General features: G+C 44.4%; 1 protein-coding gene across 2 annotated transcripts in view; it reads right to left on the reverse strand.

The window, feature by feature from the left end:
• LOC140064053 (sulfotransferase 2B1-like) overlaps positions 1 to 19,643 on the reverse strand; it is a 151,902-nt gene that overhangs the window by 111,796 nt on the left and 20,463 nt on the right. For both annotated transcript variants that reach the window (XM_072110495.1, XM_072110494.1), the window contains exon 2: positions 3,240 to 3,379. In XM_072110495.1, the coding sequence (XP_071966596.1) occupies positions 3,240 to 3,375 (136 nt within the window). In that variant the 5' untranslated portion in view covers positions 3,376 to 3,379. The remainder of the gene's footprint in view (positions 1 to 3,239; positions 3,380 to 19,643) is intronic.

The raw sequence follows: 19,643 nt of genomic DNA on the forward strand, positions 1-19,643 counted from the left end.
CAAAAAGTAGAACATTTGGATACATGATGAGAAAATTGGTTGTACAAAATCAAGAATGTAGAGATTTTTAACACCAAAGTCAAGCTCTCTTTTCCTCAAATAGCCCCCTTCATAGAATCCAGAGACATCACTAAACAGATCTCCTGAAGTCCGATGTATCATCTAAATTACAAAGGAAAAGGTATTCGGAGCTCCCCACCTTGACTTCAGTGGTAAACACCACCTCCTTGACTTTATGCAACCAATTTACCAATTTAGAAAATTGACTTCAAAGTTGATTTTCTGGATGTTTTCATCACACTGGATGATGAAAGACACAAAAACTAGAAGGTGTTACGCTGTTTGACAATTTACGCCCTGCTTTAAAAGAAGAGGGAGTGAAGCTTAGACACCTCTTAAAATTGCTAACAGTTGAACAGAGGGATAGTTCTGGCTGGCCCAAAGAGCCTTGGAACACATGGTCTAAGATATGAGCCCCCACCCTCTTGGACTGGTGTCTTTGGTAATAATTCTGTTTTAACAGGGAACCCAAGGAAGACTTGCTTCTAAGTTTCCTGGAACCAACCACCAGGACTTCTTTTTTTATTTGAAGGGTACTCTCTAGGGAAGAGAGGTGTCTGTCCCAGGACAGAAGCAGAAAGTTGGGCCCAGGGAACTGGTGAAATGGCTGCTGTCAAAAGACCTTTAGGAAAATTGCTGATATTATGGCAACTTAAGGGGATATTTTTAAATCTAAAATACTGGTTCTTATCTTTTCCATCTTTCCTGGGGAAGCAAAATGTCTGACAAAGGGAATCCAGATGGATACCTAGAAAAAGTTTTTGTAGGGTGGGAGTCATATAGGATTTTCCTGGATTTATTAGCCAACTTAGGTGTTCTAAGATTGGGCAAACTCTGGAAATCTGATCTCTTACTGCTTGCTCTGAGGTACCAACTAAAAGGAAATTGTCCAAATATGGCATGAATAATCCATGATCTTCCCATCCTCATCTAGCAACCCAGATCTGTTTTCAGGCATGGAAGAATAGAGAAAATCTTCCTGCCACCTGAGCCTGACATAATTGTAGTCCAGGGTTGTCATGTCTTGGCTGTGTGTCACCATGTGTCACCATTTCTGAAATTATTTTGGTGAAAACCTTTGGGGGTATAGAGATGCTGAAGAGTGGGGCCGTGTACTGAAATGGAAGACACCTGAACCTATTTGAATAGCTATTCTTAGATACTTTTGATATTTTGGATGGATAACTATCTAATGCATGTGTATGCACATCTATCGAAGTCATGTAGCATTCGGGAGAAGGAAGGTTCACTGTAGACTTTAGTGTTTCCATTTGAATTGCAGAACATGTAGTTGTTTGTTTAGGGATTCTAGATCTATGATGGTTCTTAAGGACAAATTGGGTTTCTTTACCCATATAAGGTTGAATAAGGTTGGGGGGACCTGGCACAATACAGACCTTTCTTGTTGATGAGTGTTGAAATATCTGAGATCATGGCTACATGGTTGCTTCTAGGCAGAATTTTTGATATCTTGAATCTTACAGGAGGAGGAGAAACAAAGTCCAGAGTTACCCCCTGATGAATGGAGCTGAAAATCCAATCGCTTCATGAGATCTGTTTTCAGGCATGGAAGAAGAGAAATAATCTTCCAGCTACCTGGGGCCTGCCATCATTGTGGTCCAGGGTTGGCATGTCTTGGCTGGTCAGAGAGATAACTGAACAAGTATCCCTATTCCTCAGGGGAGGTTTCAAAGACTGGCTACTAGGCCTTTCTTCTGAACCCTTGTTCTCCGAAAGGACTTAAAGAAAATTTTCAGTCTAAATAAAGCATGATAAACCAGCCAAGGACACTTATAACTCTAAGAACAGTAACTGTGGTAATCTTCTTATATTTGTTATCCTTCTTTCTTGTAAAATGAACTTTCAAAAGTATGCTAATGAGCCTAAGGAGCTACCCTAGCCCCACTTTCATCTGGCTTTACAGAATGTTACACTGTCTTATCCTTCCCCCTGCTCCCTCAGCACATGTGCAGCGAGCAGGAAGTACCCACTGCACAAGTGCAGAGGAAGCAGGATGGAGGATGAGACAGTGTAACAACCTGTAAAGTCAGATCACAGAGGGGCTAGGATAAGCCCTCAAGCTCATTGGTATAATTTTAAAAGTTTATTTTAGATAGGATGCCATGGATAACGACTATACGATAATTACCACAGTCACAGTTTATTATACTTCATTTTGATGGTAGATTTCCTTTAAATTGCTTATATGTGGTAGGGAACCCTTTACGCCTATCCCCTACTTTCTCTAATAAGATGAGTCCAAAAAAATTCTTTCACTGTGGAAACTGCAAAGTCTATTTCTGGAAATGATATCCCCATACCAATACTTTAGCCTTAAGGCCCTTAAAGCAGAATTAGACACACCAGCAGATCTAGCCAAACATCTCAGAGCGTCTGTTGAGGTGTCTGCTACGATATTAATGTTAATATTAATGTTAATATTAATGTTATTTTTTGTATTATAAAAATGATTTACAAGTTTCCAATTTATTTCTGTATCAATTCCTCATGGTTTTCTAGATCTCTGCTTGCTGTCCTTCCATAGAAAGCTTCTATGTTTACTTCCAGTGGACAGAAATCTGACCATTGTCAAACAGGTGCAGATTTCAGCAAATTAATGTTATTGTTTATATTATAAAAAGTTATACAAGTTTCCAATATACTTTATCAATTCCTCATGGTTTAATAAATCTCCGCTTGCTGTCCTTCTATAGAAAGCTTTTATGTTTACTTCCAGTGGACAGATATTTGACATGTCCCCCTTTCAAAAACAGGAAACCACTAAAGATTGAAATAGGATCTACAGGACTTGTTTAATGTTATATCCTGTATGACAACAATATTTCTGCCACATTTTTCATAAATATATAGGGGAAAATTATCAGGGCCACTGCGCCACGTCAGTGGTATAGAAGCCCTGAAATAATCACAAATGCTAGCTTACTGCTAGCACTTGCAATAATTTAGCCCAATCCGCCACCTTCAGGCTATTGTGGTGTTAAGGGGCATGATAGGGGGCGAGCGCGGCCAGCCAGGTGAAGGGCGCGGTCTCCAGGAGTGGAACTGCGCGGGGTGTTACTGCGCTGGCGTATGATAAATATTCCCCATAATCTCCTAAAGGTTTGAATATTTGAGTAAACAATGTGAATGTTAACAGTATTCATATAGTTATTCTTTACCTGATTTAGGATATGTAACATTGAAGATATCATCATCCAAGACTTGAAATTCATTCTCCACAAATGCCAAATCTTCCACCGAGGTTGACATGTTAGGGAAAAGCGTTCCCTTGTAATTAAGGTAAAGATCAGACATTTTCCTTTAAACAAAGAAACAAAACTGAGACTGTATAATCAGGGATATATATACACATACAAGCACAACAAGAAAGTTTAACCCCCTAATTTTATTACGGTTCAGTCACATTTTTTGTATTCTGAGATGTGTTGCTTTAAATGGTTATAATTTTTGAACACTTTTATGTTAATTTCTGAACACTTTATTATCAAAGAGATTTTAAGTTTTTTTTTTGCCTGTGTTATACTTCATTTTATTGTGAAATTTTGACTGAAAAGTTTTTCATTTAATAATATTTTTTTTTTAAAATGATGATAAAAAAAAATTACCGTTTTCAAAATTCAAAATGATCTAGTTTTCTGGCAGAAAGTTTTACCACCTATATTAGTTGCTGAATAACATTTTTCATATGTCTACTTTACATTTTCATCATTTTTGAAAGGTGTGGATAATTTATTTTGATGTCCCACGGCCTCCAAATCGAACATCTGATTTCTGTATTTCAAGGAGATTTCAGAATTGACATTTTTGGGGATCATTACCGTTTGAAATATGAAATAAATAATAATAAAAACCCCTTCATATCAAACCATTTTTAAATCTGCACCCTTCAAACTATCAGAAACAGCTTTTATGAAAATTGTTAATCCCTTCAAAGTAATTAAATCGAAATAGAGCTGAAATTTAGAATGGTAGAATTTAGCCCTGAAATGTACAAGTTCACAAAAGATTAAAAGAGAAAACCCATCTTAAAATTTATTATGCAATTTCTCCCTTGTGCAGAGATACGCCACATGTGGAAGGTACTTGTTGTAGGGGTGTACAGCGAGGCACAGAAAGGAAGGAGGGCCATAAATAAGCCAGTTTTGCCTTATAGAATTTAGTTTTTTGAGGTATAAAATATTTGTTTTTCCACAAATGTTGATGAATAGACTTATTATTTGTAGAATAAGACGTATTTTTCAGTGGTCCTTTTTTGGGGTGACTATGCTCTTATGCTGAAACTCAATTTGTGTGTGTGGGGGGGGGGGGGGGGGTTGTAGAAATAATGCTGTAATTGATTCTCAATTTTTTTTTGGCTTTCAGCACATACCCTAAGTTATATGTTAAGTGTATTCAACAGTTCAGTACGATTACCATGATACCAAATTTCATGTGGTAAAAAATCTATAATTTTTGCAATTTTTAAAGTAGCATAATGCTTTTAATTTTTGGTCCACATAGCTGCATAAGAGCTTTTGCGGGACATGTTGTGCTTTACAATGGTACCATTTTTGTATTGATACTTTTTTTGATCACTTTTTAGTGCATTTTTTTTACATTCATGGTTTAATAGTATCATAGTTTATACAGTTGAAAAAAGACACATGTCCAAGTTCAACCAAGGAAGGGAAGGGATTGGATGAGGAAGGGATTTAAAGGAAACAATTCTATATAACATAACCATCAATGTTATGTAGATGTAAAAAGGCATCTAAGTCCTTCTTGAAGCTCTCTACTGTCCCTGCTTTGACCAGCACCTGGTGATTAAACCTTGTTTTCTCCAGACAGAAACAGTGCCCCCTCATCTTTTGATTTGATTTAATCTGGAACAATTTACTACCATATTTTTTGCATGGACCATTCATATATTTATATAAATTAATCATGTCCCCTCGTAGACGTCTCTTTTCCAGACTAAATATATCTAGTTTTTTAATCTTTCCTCATAACTGAGACCCTCAATACTGCTTATTTTTGTGGCTCTTCGTTGAACCCTCTCCAGCTCCAGGGCATCCTTTTTATGGAGCGGACCCCAAACTGGACAGCATATTCCAGGTGAGGCTGAACCAATGCCTTGTACAGTGGTAATATTACATACCTATAGCGAGAGTCCATACTACTTTTGATACATAACAAGATCTTGATGGCTTAAGAGGCAGCTGATTGACATTGCAGGCTGTTATTTAATTTATGATCTACTAGTACCCCCAGGTCCTTCTTAACAAGGGACTCTCCCAAGGACATATATTGTCTGTGGATTATTAGCCCCAGGTGCATAACCTTACATTTATCCACATTAAACCTAATTTTCTAAGTGGATGACCAAAAACTCAGTTTGTCCAAGTCACCCGGAAGCCTATGAACATCCTCCATAGACTGTATTGTACTACACAGCTTGGTGCCATCTGCAAAAATAGACACAGTTCTATTAATTCCTACCTCTATATCATTAATAAATATATTAAATAATAGTGGGCCAAGCACAGAAGCCCGGGTGTATACCTCTTATAACTGGTGACCATTCTGAGTAGGAATCATTGACCACAATTCTCTAGATACGATTCTTCAGCCAGTTTTCAATCTAATTGAAAATTAGTCCTGCCAAACCACTAGACCTAATTTTACCCATCAGGCGTCTATGAGGGACAGTGTCAAATGCCTTTGCAAAGTCCAAGAACACAATATTCACAGCAGTTCCTTTGTCCAGGCATCTTCTCACCTCTTCATTGATGCAGATTAGGTTAGTCTGACAACTTCTATCCTTAGTAATCCTATGATGGCTGTCACTTATTACACTATTTTATGTTACATACTCCAGTATGTAGTCTTGTACTAACCCTTTCAATATTTCTTCACAATGGAAGTTAAAGGGAACCCATCACCACATTTTGCACAAATACAGGTAGTGGCAAGTTCCTATAAAGCCTTAGTATCTATTTGACACCCTGCTTTTAGCTAAAAGTAGTTTATCTCATATCTAGAGATGAGCGAGCACTAAAATGCTCGGGTACTCGTTATTCGAGACGAACTTTTCCCGATGCTCGAGTGCTCGTTTCGAGTAACGAGCCCCATTGAAGTCAATGGGAGACTCGAGCATTTTTCAAGGGGACCAAGGCTCTGCACAGGGAAGCTTGGCCAAACACCTGGGAACCTCAGAAAAGGATGGAAACACCACGGAAATGGACAGGAAACAGCAGGGGCAGCATGCATGGATGCCTCTGAGGCTGCTTAATCGCACCATTATGCCAAAATTATGGGCAACAGCATGGCCATGACAGAGTGACAGAATGAAGCTAGATAGCATGTAAAACATCCAATAATTGACCCTGACACTATAGGGGACGGCATGCAGAGGCAGCGGCAGCAGCGGCAGGCTAGAGAGTGGCATGGCGACATACCCTAAATGGACTCAGGCTTCAAACCAATGGGTGGCAGAGAGGAACCAAAGGAGGTGAGCAAGAAGCGCTCAAATAATATCGGTACATGATAAAAGTTTGCCAGTATATTTTGTGGATTACACAGCAGGGTGGCGACAAAGTTAACATGGAAGCCATGAAAACAACCCAAAATTCTGCCTGACACAGCTCGTTTGATAAGGGGACCATGTATGGAGGCAGTGAACTAGTAGTAGATTAAAGGTGCTGCAGTTAAAACTATGTTAGTTGGATCTTGGCATGGAGCTGGCGCTCCGCTGCCAGGCGAGCTTTCGCCAATCCAAGCCCCTGTCTCTAGGCTACTCCCCAAACAGCACTTCTAAGAACCTTTTGTATAAGATCAAGTGTAGTAGCGTTCTTATAAGTTTGGGATATGGCGGGTGAGGGGAATGTAAACATCTGCGCAAGAAGCGCTGAAATAATATCCGTAAATGAAAAAAGTTTGCCAGTATATTTTGTGGCTTACACAGCAAGGTGGCGACAAAGTTAACAAGTTTGATGTGGAATGCCCTGTAATAGCTCTTGCGCGGTGTGCCTTTTATCACCTAGGCTCAGCAGTTTGAGCACCGCCTGCTGTCGCTTAGCGACGGCACTGCTGCTGTGCCTAGAGCTACCGACTGATGGCGCCATGCCCACGGATGGTAATTCGGAGGAGGAGGAGGTGGAGGAGGGGTGGGAGGAGGAGGAGGCATAGTAGGCCTGAAACACCTGGACCGAGGTAGGCCCCGCAATCCTCTGCGTCGGCAGTATATGACCAGCCCCAGGGTCAGACTCGGTCCCAGCCTGCACCAAGTTAAGTGTAGTAGCGTTCTTATAAGTTTGGAATATGGCGGGTGAGGGGAATGTAAACAGATACGCAAGAAGCGCTGAAATAATATCCGTAAATGGTAAAAGTTTGCCAGTATATTTTGAGGATTACACAGCAGGGTGGCGACAAAGTTAACAAGTTTGTTGTGGAAGCCATGAAAACAACCCAAAATTCTGCCTGACACAGCACGTTTGATAAGGCGGCCATGTATGGAGGCAGTGAACTAGTAGTAGATTAAAGGTGCTGCAGTTAAAACTATGTTAGTTGGTTCTTGGCATGGAGCTGGCGCTCCGCTGCCAGGCGAGCTTTCGCCAATCCAAGCCCCTGTCTCTAGGCTACTCCCCAAACAGCACTTCTAAGAACCTTTTGTATAAGATCAAGTGTAGTAGCGTTCTTATAAGTTTAGGATATGGCGGGTGAGGGGAATGTAAACAGATGCGCAAGAAGCGCTGAAATAATATCCGTAAATGGTAAAAGTTTGCCAGTGTATTTTGTGGATAACACAGCAGGGTGGCGACAAAGTTAACAACTTTGATGTGGAATCCATGAAAACAACCCAAATTTCGGCCTGACACACCTCGTTTGATAAAGGGACGATGTATGGAGGCAGCTATATGGACGACTTTTGGAGGTAGCAATGGAGACAACGTGTGGAGGCTGCTATGGAGACAATTCAATTTGGATAGTGCCTGTATGTGGCAGTCCAAAAAAGTTTTCAAACCAGAGGAGCAGGTAGGTGGCCCTCCAGAAAAATGGAATAGATTGAGTGCCTGTATGTGGCAGTCCAAAAAAGTTTTCAAACCAGAGGAGCAGGTAGGTGGCCCTCCAGAAAAATGGAATAGATTGAGTGCCTGTATGTGGCAGTCCAAAAAAGTTTTCAAACCAGAGGAGCAGGTAGGTGGCCCTCCAGAAAAATGGAATAGATTGAGTGCCTGTATGTGGCAGTCCAAAAAAGTTTTCAAACCAGAGGAGCAGGTAGGTGGCCCTCCAGAAAAATTGAATAGATTGAGTGCCTGTATGTGGCAGTCCAAAAAAGTTTTCAAACCAGAGGAGCAGGTAGGTGGCCCTCCAGAAAAATGGAATAGATTGAGTGCCTGTATGTGGCAGTCCAAAAAAGTTTTCAAACCAGAGGAGCAGGTAGGTGGCCCTCCAGAAAAATGGAATAGATTGAGTGCCTGTATGTGGCAGTCCAAAAAAGTTTTCAAACCAGAGGAGCAGGTAGGTGGCCCTCCAGAAAAATTTAATAGATTGAGTGCCTGTATGTGGCAGTCCAAAAAAGTTTTCAAACCAGAGGAGCAGGTAGGTGGCCCTCCAGAAAAATGGAACAGATTGAGTGCCTGTATGTGGCAGTCCAAAAAAGTTTTCAAACCAGAGGAGCAGGTAGGTGGCCCTCCAGAAAAATGGAATAGATTGAGTGCCTGTATGTGGCAGTCCAAAAAAGTTTTCAAACCAGAGGAGCAGGTAGGTGGCCCTCCAGAAAAATGGAATAGATTGAGTGCCTGTATGTGGCAGTCCAAAAAAGTTTTCAAACCAGAGGAGCAGGTAGGTGGCCCTCCAGAAAAATTGAAGAGATTGAGTGCCTGTATGTGGCAGTCCAAAAAAGTTTTCAAACCAGAGGAGCAGGTAGGTGGCCCTCCAGAAAAATTGAATAGATTGAGTGCCTGTATGTGGCAGTCCAAAAAAGTTTTCAAACCAGAGGAGCAGGTAGGTGGCCCTCCAGAAAAATTGAATAGATTGAGTGCCTGTATGTGGCAGTCCAAAAAAGTTTTCAAACCAGAGGAGCAGGTAGGTGGCCCTCCAGAAAAATTGAATAGATTGAGTGCCTGTATGTGGCAGTCCAAAAAAGTTTTCAAACCAGAGGAGCAGGTAGGTGGCCCTCCAGAAAAATGGAATAGATTGAGTGCCTGTATGTGGCAGTCCAAAAAAGTTTTCAAACCAGAGGAGCAGGTAGGTGGCCCTCCAGAAAAATGGAATAGATTGAGTGCCTGTATGTGGCAGTCCAAAAAAGTTTTCAAACCAGAGGAGCAGGTAGGTGGCCCTCCAGAAAAATGGAATAGATTGAGTGCCTGTATGTGGCAGTCCAAAAAAGTTTTCAAACCAGAGGAGCAGGTAGGTGGCCCTCCAGAAAAATGGAATAGATTGAGTGCCTGTATGTGGCAGTCCAAAAAAGTTTTCAAACCAGAGGAGCAGGTAGGTGGCCCTCCAGAAAAATGGAATAGATTGAGTGCCTGTATGTGGCAGTCCAAAAAAGTTTTCAAACCAGAGGAGCAGGTAGGTGGCCCTCCAGAAAAATGGAATAGATTGAGTGCCTGTATGTGGCAGTCCAAAAAAGTTTTCAAACCAGAGGAGCAGGTAGGTGGCCCTCCAGAAAAATTGAATAGATTGAGTGCCTGTATGTGGCACTCCCAAAAATTGTTTAAAACAGAGGACCGGGTCGGTGGCCCTCCATAAAAAGTAAATGCATAAAGTACTATAGCTAGAGCCAGTGGGCCCTGTCAAAAAATAGCCAGTTTCCTCTGCTTTACTGTACAAAGAGGAGGAGAAGGAGGAAAATGAGGAGGAGGAGGAGTGGATAAATTATTCAGGTTGAGCTTCCTTCACCTGGTGGAGATTGGAAATTAGGAGAAATCCAGGCTTTATTCATCTTGATAAGCGTCAGCCTGTCAGCGCTGTCAGTCGACAGGCGTGTACGCTTATCGGTGATGATGCCACCAGCTGCACTGAAAACCCGCTCGGACAAGACGCTAGCGGCAGGGCAGGCAAGAACCTCCAAGGCGTACAGCGCCAGTTCGTGCCACATGTCCAGCTTTGAAACCCAGTAGTTGTAGGGAGCTGTGTGATCATTTAGGACGATGGTATGGTCAGCTACGTACTCCCTCACCATCTTTCTGTAAAAATCAGCCCTACTCTGCCGAGACTGGGGACAGGTGACAGTGTCTTGCTGGGGTGACATAAAGCTGGCAAAAGCCTTGTAAAGCGTACCCTTGCCAGTGCTGGACAAGCTGCCTGCTCGCCTACTCTCCCTCGCTACTTGTCCCGCAGAACTACGCACTCTGCCGCTAGCGCTGTCAGAAGGGAAATACTGTTTCAGCTTGTGCACCAGGGCCTGCTGGTATTCATGCATTCTCACACTCCTTTCCTCTCCAGGGATGAGAGTGGAAAGATTTTGCTTGTACCGTGGGTCCAGGAGAGTGAACACCCAGTAATCGGTGCTGGAATAAATTCTTTGAACGCGAGGGTCACGGGATAGGCAGCCTAGCATGAAATCTGCCATATGCGCCAGAGTACCAACGCGTAAGAATTCACTCCCCTCACTGGCCTGACTGTCCATTTCCTCCTCCTCCAACTCCTCCAACTCCTCTTCTTCTGCCCATACACGCTCAACAGTGAAGGACTCAACAATGGTCCCCTCTTTTGTCTCGCCAACATTCTCCTCCTCTTCCTCCTCATCCTCCTCCACCTCCACCTCCTCCGATATGCGCTGAGAAACAGACCTAAGGGTGCTTTGGCTATCAACAAGGGAATCTTCTTCCCCCGTCTCTTGTGAGGAGCGCAAAGCTTCCGACTTCATGCTGACTAGAGAGTTTTTCAACAGGCCAAGCAGCGGGATGGTGAGGCTGATGATGGCGGCATCGCCACTGACCATCTGTGTTGACTCCTCAAAGTTACTCAGCACCTGACAGATATCAGACATCCACGTCCACTCCTCATTGTAGACTTGAGGAAGCTGACTGACCTGACTACCAGTTCTGGTGGAAGTTGACATCTGGCAGTCTACAATCGCTCGGCGCTGCTGGTAAACTCTGGATAACATGGTCAGTGTTGAATTCCACCTCGTGGGCACGTCGCACAACAGTCGGTGAGCGGGCAGTTGGAGGCGGCGCTGCGCTGCCCTGAGAGTGGCAGCATCTGTGCTGGACTTCCTGAAATGCGCACAGATGCGGAACCCCCCTTCGTGAGCAAATCAGACAGATTGGGGTATGTCTTGAGGAAACGCTGAACTATCAGATTTAACACATGGGCCAGGCATGGCACATGTGTCAGTCTGCCGAGTTGCAGAGCCGCCACCAGGTTACGGCCGTTGTCACACACAACCATGCCTGGCTTCAGGTTCAGCAGTGCCAGCCACAGATCAGTCTGCGCCGTGATGCCCTGTAATAGCTCTTGGGCGGTGTGCCTTTTATCGCCTAGGCTCAGCAGTTTGAGCACCGCCTGCTGTCGCTTAGCGACGGCACTGCTGCTGTGCCTAGAGCTACCGACTGATGGCGCCATGCCCACGGATGGTCGTTCGGAGGAGGAGGTGGAGGAGGGGTGGGAGGAGGAGGAGGCATAGTAGGCCTGAAACACCTGGACCGAGGTAGGCCCCGCAATCCTCGGCGTCGGCAGTATATGACCAGCCGCAGGGTTAGACTCGGTCCCAGCCTCCACCAAGTTAACCCAATGTGCCGTCAGCGATATATAGTGGCCCTGCCCGGCAGCACTCGTCCACGTGTCCGTGGTCAGGTGGACCTTGTCAGAAACGGCGTTGGTCAGAGCACGGATTATGTTGTCTGACACGTGCTGGTGCAGGGCTGGGACGGCACATCGGGAAAAGTAGTGGCGGCTGGGGACCGAATACCGAGGGGCGGCCGCCGCCATGAGGCTGCGAAAGGCCTCGGTCTCTACTAGCCTATAGGGCAGCATCTCCAGGCTTAGCAATCTGGAGATGTGCACATTAAGGGCTTGGGCGTGCGGGTGGGTTGCACTATATTTGCGTTTCCGCTCCAGCGTCTGGGGTATGGAGAGCTGAACGCTGGTGGATGCTGTAGAGGATCGTGGAGGCGACGATGGGGTTTTTGTGGCAGGGTCCTGGGCAGGGGGCTGACTATCAGCTGACACAGGGGAAGGAGCAGTGGTGTGCACGGCCGGAGGTGAACGCGCTTGTTGCCACTGAGTGGGGTGTTTAGCATTCATATGCCTGCGCATACTGGTGGTAGTTAAGCTAGTAGTGGTGGAACCCCTGCTGATCCTGGTTTGGCAAATGTGGCACACCACAGTCCGTCGGTCATCCGGTGTTTCCTTAAAGAACCTCCAGACTTCTGAAAATCTAGCCCTCGCCGCAGGAGCCCTCGCCACGGGAGCTTCACTAGTTGACACATTTGGTGCTGATGCACCAGCTCTGGCCCTGCCTCTCCGTCTGGCCCCACCACTGCCTCTTCCAACCTGTTCTGGTCGAGGACTCTCCTCCGTCTCAGAAGCACTGTGTTCACCCGGCCTCTCAACCCAGCTTGGGTCTGTCACCTCATCATCCTCCGATCCCTCAGTCTGCTCCCCCCTCGGACTTCCTGCCCTGACAACAACTTCACCACTGTCTGACAACCGTGTCTCCTCATCGTCGGACACCTCTTTACACACTTCTTCCACTACGTCAAGAAGGTCATCATCACCCACAGAGTGCGACTGGTGGAAAACCTGGGCATCGGAAAATTGCTCATCAGCAACCGGACAAGTGGTTTGTGACTGTGGGAAGGGTCCAGAAAACAGTTCCTCAGAGTATGCCGGTTCAAATGGCAAATTTTGCTGGGAGGGGGCAGACTGGGGGGGAGGAGGCTGAGGTGCAGGAGCTGGAGGAGTGCCGATTTCGGTGACATGGGTGGACTGCGTGGAAGACTGACTGGTGGACAAATTGCTCGAAGCATTGTCGGCAATCCACAACATCACCTGTTCGCACTGTTCTGGCCTCAACAGTGCTCTACCACGAGTCCCAGTAACTTCAGACATGAACCTAGGGAGTGTAGCTCTGCGGTGTTCCCGTGCTCCCTCATCAGCAGGTGGTGTCTCACCCCGCCCAGGACCACGGCCTCTGACCCCTGCAGTAGTTGGACGCCCACGTCCTCGCCCTCGTCCTCTACCCCTAGCCCTCGGGTTAAACATTTTGAAAATGAGAGTTATAACTTTAATTTTTTTTTTACCTTTTTTTTGTGTTTTTTTTTTTTTTGTGTGTTTTTTAGTTTTTAAAACCAAACGATGCTATCCTATTGCTATGGCTATTTTCTAGCCAAGTATGAAAGCACACTGCTATGCCAGATGAGATGACGCTGAGTTATGAAAAAAATAAACGTAAAATAAAAAAGGAAATGGCAGACTGTGCCTAATTGAAATCCAACCCCGGGCCCTAATAAATTTTCCCACTTCGGTCTTTGCGATGGATATGTGCGTCACTAAGCACAAAACACAGTGGTCGCAAGTCTCACTCCAAATTGCTCACAATTTGCTAGTAGATGCACTGTAACAACTACAGCCACCAGCAGATCAACCAGAAATCAAATATATATAACGCTACTGTAGGCGTAAGTAAGCCGTTTGGATTCTCCTATGGCTATTTTCTAGCCAAGTATTAAAGCACACTACTATGCCAGATGAGATGACGCTGAGTTATGAAAAAAATAAACGTAAAATAAAAAAGGAAATGGCAGACTGTGCCTAATTGAAATCCAACCCCGGGCCCTAATAAATTTTCCCACTTCGGTCTTTGCGATGGATATGTGCGTCACTAAGCGCAAAACACAGTGGTCGCAAGTCTCACTCCAAATTGCTCACAATTTGCTAGTAGATGCACTGCAACAACTACAGCCACCAGCAGATCAACCAGAAATCAAATATATATAACGCTACTGTAGGCGTAAGTAAGCCGTTTGGATTCTCCTATGGCTATTTTCTAGCCAAGTATTAAAGCACACTACTATGCCAGATGAGATGACGCTGAGTTATGAAAAAAATAAACGTAAAATAAAAAAGGAAATGGCAGACTGTGCCTAATTGAAATCCAACCCCGGGCCCTAATAAATTTTCCCACTTCGGTCTTTGCGATGGATATGTGCGTCACTAAGCGCAAAACACAGTGGTCGCAAGTCTCACTCCAAATTGCTCACAATTTGCTAGTAGATGCACTGCAACAACTACAGCCACCAGCAGATCAACCAGAAATCAAATATATATAACGCTACTGTAGGCGTAAGTAAGCCGTTTGGATTCTCCTATGGCTATTTTCTAGCCAAGTATTAAAGCACACTACTATGCCAGATGAGATGACGCTGAGTTATGAAAAAAATAAACGTAAAATAAAAAGAAATTGGCAGACTGTGCCTAATTGAAATCAAACCCCTAATAAATTTTCCCACTTTGGTGTTTGAGGTGGATATGTGTGTCACTAAGAGCTAAACACAACGGTAGCAAGTCCCCCTGCTAATTCCTCACAATATGGTACTGGCTGCACTACTAGTGCCAGCAAACCCAGCCACAAGCAAATAAAAAAAAAAGGATAACGTTATTGTAGCCCTAAGAAGGGCTGTTGTAGAATCACTCCTGCCTAACAGTAAGCTAATAGAGCACCCTAACGCTTTCCCTGACCAGCAGCAGCTCTCTCCCTAGCGGCATCCAGACAGAGAATGATCCGAGCAGCGCGGGCAGCGGCTAGTCTATCCCAGGGTCACCTGATCTGGCCAGCCAACCACTGCTATCGACGTGTAAGGGTACCACGTCATGCTGGGTGGAGTGCAGAGTCTCCTGGCTTGTGATTGGCTCTGTTTCTGGCCGCCAAAAAGCAAAACGGCGGGAGCTGCCATTTTCTCGAGCGGGCGAAATACTCGTCCGAGCAACGAGCAGTTACGAGTACGCTAATGCTCGATCGAGCATCAAGCTCGGACGAGTATGTTCGCTCATCTCTACTTACGAGTGTAGTCTATTTCACGGGAAATCTCTGAGAAAGTCAGTGAATTTTTAATGCCGAGCACTCCTCTTTTTTTTTTTGTCATCATGAGAGTGGTATATATACGGGAATCTTGGATGTTTGAGCCTTTGCTCATCTCTAGATCTTGGTTAAAAATGTCCTTTAGCAACCGACTGACTTTAATGTTATTTCACCTAGAGCGATCTTCTAGGTCTATAAGCTTTGCCTTTAGTTGGTCAAAGTCCTCCATTAGGTTATTGTGGCAATCAGCAGGCTTATTAAAAATAGAGGCAAACTCCCCCATTTTGTTCTCTACATGAAAGATTCGGGAGTCCAGTTCGTGGACATTCGCCTGGATTGGGGCCAGGAGACCGACAAAATTGTTTTGTAACGTGGTTCCCAAGGTCAGAAACCTGTCCCTAATAAGGTTGCCCGAAACTATCTCCTCAGTCTTATGGAAGCCGGAGAAAGCTTCTGACACTGTGCTAGCCACTGTGTCACTCCTATCCCCCTCTGCCTTGTGGTGTATCCACTGCCTCTGCTTAGCTGGGCTTCTGAAAGAGGGGTAGATTGGAGTGAGGTCTCCCTGTCCTGGTGACTGAGGTTTGTCGGTGAAGCCAGTGAGGGGACTGCCTGCTGCAATCACCCCTGACTCAATAAGGCAGAGCTCTGGTGCTGATTGCTGGAGTGAGAGCAGGATGGATTCCATATTTTGTTGGAGGATGAGATAAAGTATTTTCTGCATGATCCAACCAATTTATATTGTCAATTTTACATTGTTTTACTTCATATAGAAGAGATTCGGATACCAGAAACATGTCTATGCGAGAGTATATTTGACATTTATGAGACAAAAAGGTACAGTAAAGTCTTTTTCTGTACCATATCTAAGTTGCTGTCAGGGTTGGTGGTGGTGGACCCACTGAACCACCATGAGCGATTACGTAAGCCATCACCTGGGAGCGGAATCTAAGTGGCACCTGGTATTCACCAGAGCCCGCAGCAAAGTGGGTTGGTGTGGTGGGATACCTCCAGGTAGCTCCACAGGTGCGGCTTGGCCTGCGGTGGTGGCCAAGGCAAGGTACAGAATTGGCTGGCAGAATCAGAGTCATGGTCAGGCAGAAGGTCAAGACAAAAGGCACAGGATCAGAGTCGGGGACGTAGCAGAAGGTCAAGACAGGTGGTAGAGAATTGGGGTCAGGAACACGGGGGTGGGGACGCGCACGGCGGACAACAGGTACTGGATCGCAGGAGCACCCGCAACACACAAATAAGGGAGTCAAAGCCTGGAGGTAAAGTACATTTAACAAAGCATAGGCTCTGTAACACTGAAATCAGGTATTAAGGGGGCATACTGCCCATCTAGCTCTTTACCAAGTGATAATTTACTATATTTGGTATTGTGTACTATATATAGTGCAGTGGCCCAACACAGACATTATGGGGGCATTTATCAATGTTTCTACACCAGTTTCTGTGCACTGCAACAAATTGAGATTATTTTTATGGCCTCCAGTGAAATGGGCTGCCAGGGGGCCAGACAATCCGACAAATCTCCTACAAATAGATCCTGCAAACTTTCTAAAAACCTGTGCCACCAGGTTGCACCTGCCAAAGTTTTGCCCAGCAGAGCAGTCACCAGAAGGATACATCAAGATTTTTACTGTCTCCATTGGTGGCCATGTCACCCCCTTCCCCTCTGCAAAACTGTGCCAGGCCTGACCTGGTGTGGGGGTGGCATAATAACAAAATAATTTCAATTTCTTGCACTGCACAGGAAATTTTGGTTATTTCAGTGCTTTCATGGCAGAAAACTGGCATAGAAGCACTGATGTCCATAAACCATGACAATATACACACACCCAACTGTCCTTTTTTGAAATAATAAATTCACTCACCTTATCCACATTCCCACAGCTTCCTCCTGCTTCTCCCGGCTGCAGATGATGTCATCATCACGCTGCAGTGTCACAGAGAGAAGCGTTCTGATAATCAATTGCATCGACATCTTTAAGATTCTGTTGCTTCAATTTTTGTGTAATATGGAGCAAATAGAGGAAGGAGGCTGGTGGCTCCCACCTGCTCCACATGGTTATCGCCCTAGGCAGTCACTTGTACCGCCCGTTGGTAGAAACGGCTGTGCCAATAGATATGCATTTGGACTGATGCACTGACACTAAGTCATTATTTTCTTTTTTTTTTTTAACGCATTATTAACCCCTTCCACCATCATGGCATTGGGAAACTTCATAGTTAGCTTGTATTTCACCCATAATGACATTCCCCAGAGACCATGGGATCCTTGTAGGGTTCTTTCTTACAATGGAAAAACCCCAATCAATATCAAGGGGGTTGATCAAGGGGGCACTCGGAAATACAAATAGGGGAACTATGTACCAGACTGGTTCCTGTCAGGGTCAAGCTCACTCGTTACAATGCCCAAGATAAAATAAATGACAATGTCGTTGCCTGGGTTCTCTCTCCTCTCATGTTTAATGCCCCCGAAGGAAGTTCTGAGCTAGGATCAGATTTGTAGACCTGTTTTCTAACTTCAGTTCACCTTACCCTGAGGGCAAATTCCAGTTCCCCTTGGAAAAAGCACAGTGGTGCTGATGTGTTAGTGCCACAATACATACGGCACTGTTGACCCATATTTTGCCGGGTTTTATCCCAATGTAATCGGTAATGAGGGCACCCCCTCAAGTGTCCCTAGTCCCCACCCGGTCTTTGACCGAAAGGTGATGGGCAGGGACTTATATCACATCTATGAGGAGCTACACCAACTAGCCGTGTCTAGGGGCAGGCCAATTCCTACCGGCCTGGACCAATCACTGCGCGGCTGGTCCGGAGGCGGGCATGCCATGCTCAGGTCATGTAAGTATAGAAGATAGCTCTCAATCCAATGTGGCAATAAATACTTTTATTCTTATAACAATCCACTTCAATACATGACATTTTGGTCAAAATTACCTTTTCAAATGCTATACAGTATATAGAGAATACACAAATTTAATCCATGTGTACGCATGTAGAAAAGGTTCACAGTAGAAATCTCAGATGGTATTGTTGTAACATTGTGTATAGTTTATCTTTTCGGTGTCACAGATGAAATAGGAAGCTGTAGTAAAAAATCTATGGGTATAATAGTACAACTTGCAATAATGGTATATTAATTATATAGTGGTGACCTGTGTTTGATCATATCAACAGTCATCTGGGTCTCATATAGCGATGCAAAACCTGAAGACAACAATTATAGTAACATGGGGTCAGACTCACTGGAATGCTTTGAATAAAGAGTATAAATGCGCATGGTGGAGACAGTAGCCACCTCTTTAGTATGTATGTGAGGTAAAGTAATGGCATCTGTGTTATAGTCGTTTTGGTCCGGTCATGTCAACGGAAGTATATTGCGTTCCACGCAGTCGAATGCATGGATTGTATCACATTTTCTTCATTGCCGTGGGGGAAATGATTATAGTAATATGACATGCCCCTCAACATAAAACTCTGTACAGTCACAGGAATAAACAGTGAACTATAGATCACCTTTTTTGGCACAATTATGGATATTGTAGGACCAGTTACAATGGGAAATTATACAATTTGGATGAAATAAAAATAAACAAATCAGCTACAATTACATCTAGCATACTATGGCTCACCCACAGATTCGTGCTTGCTAGTTTCTGTAAGGCAAACATCTGGTTAGAAATTTTAAGATATGAAAGACTTCAAAATTTATATCAACAAATATTTATACATATACAGATTGAACATAAGGAGAGATAGAGTTTATGTTGGTCAGGCGAGGATCACTTAATTCATGTGACGCTCAGAATATTATAGTCTCAAAATTGAAAGGACAGAGAAGCAGATGTGATGAAATAAATATGAAACTTTATTTAACCCTTTCACGACCCGTGACGTAATAGCACGTCACGGGTCGGCCGCGGGTGCATGGAGAGGGCTCACGCGCTGAGCCCTCTCCATAGCCGGTAAGTCTTTGCTGCATATTGCAGCAAAGGCTTACCGGTAACACCCGCGATCGGTGCTAGCACCGATCGCGGGTGTTTTCACCTCGATCGCCGCCGGCAATGCTGCCGGCGGCTTCAAAAGGATGGCGGCGCGTGGGCGCCGCCATCTTTTCGAGGATCGCCGCTCCCCGTGACTTCATCGGGGAGTGGCGATCCGTCGCCATGGTAACCTCGGGTCTCACGAAGACCCGAGGCTACTTCGGGTTAACCCATGCATTACAATGTGCTATCAGCACATTGTAATGTATGAGTAGTAAAATCCCCATATACTGCCATACTGTAGTATGGCAGTATATGATAGGATCGTGCAGACACCCTAGGGTTAAAGTACCCTAGGGAGTCTGAAAAGTACTGAAAATAAAAATAAAAAAAAGTTAAAAAAAAAAAAATTATAATAAAAAACCCTAAAAACTCAAATCACCCCCCTTTCCCTAGAACTGATATAAATATAATTAAACAGTAAAAATCATAAACACATTAGGTATCGCCGCGTCCGAAAATGCCCGATCTATCAAAATATGATAACGTTTTTTCAC

This window comes from Engystomops pustulosus, chromosome 6, assembly GCF_040894005.1.
Source record: "Engystomops pustulosus chromosome 6, aEngPut4.maternal, whole genome shotgun sequence".
NCBI classification, from domain to species: domain Eukaryota; kingdom Metazoa; phylum Chordata; class Amphibia; order Anura; family Leptodactylidae; genus Engystomops; species Engystomops pustulosus.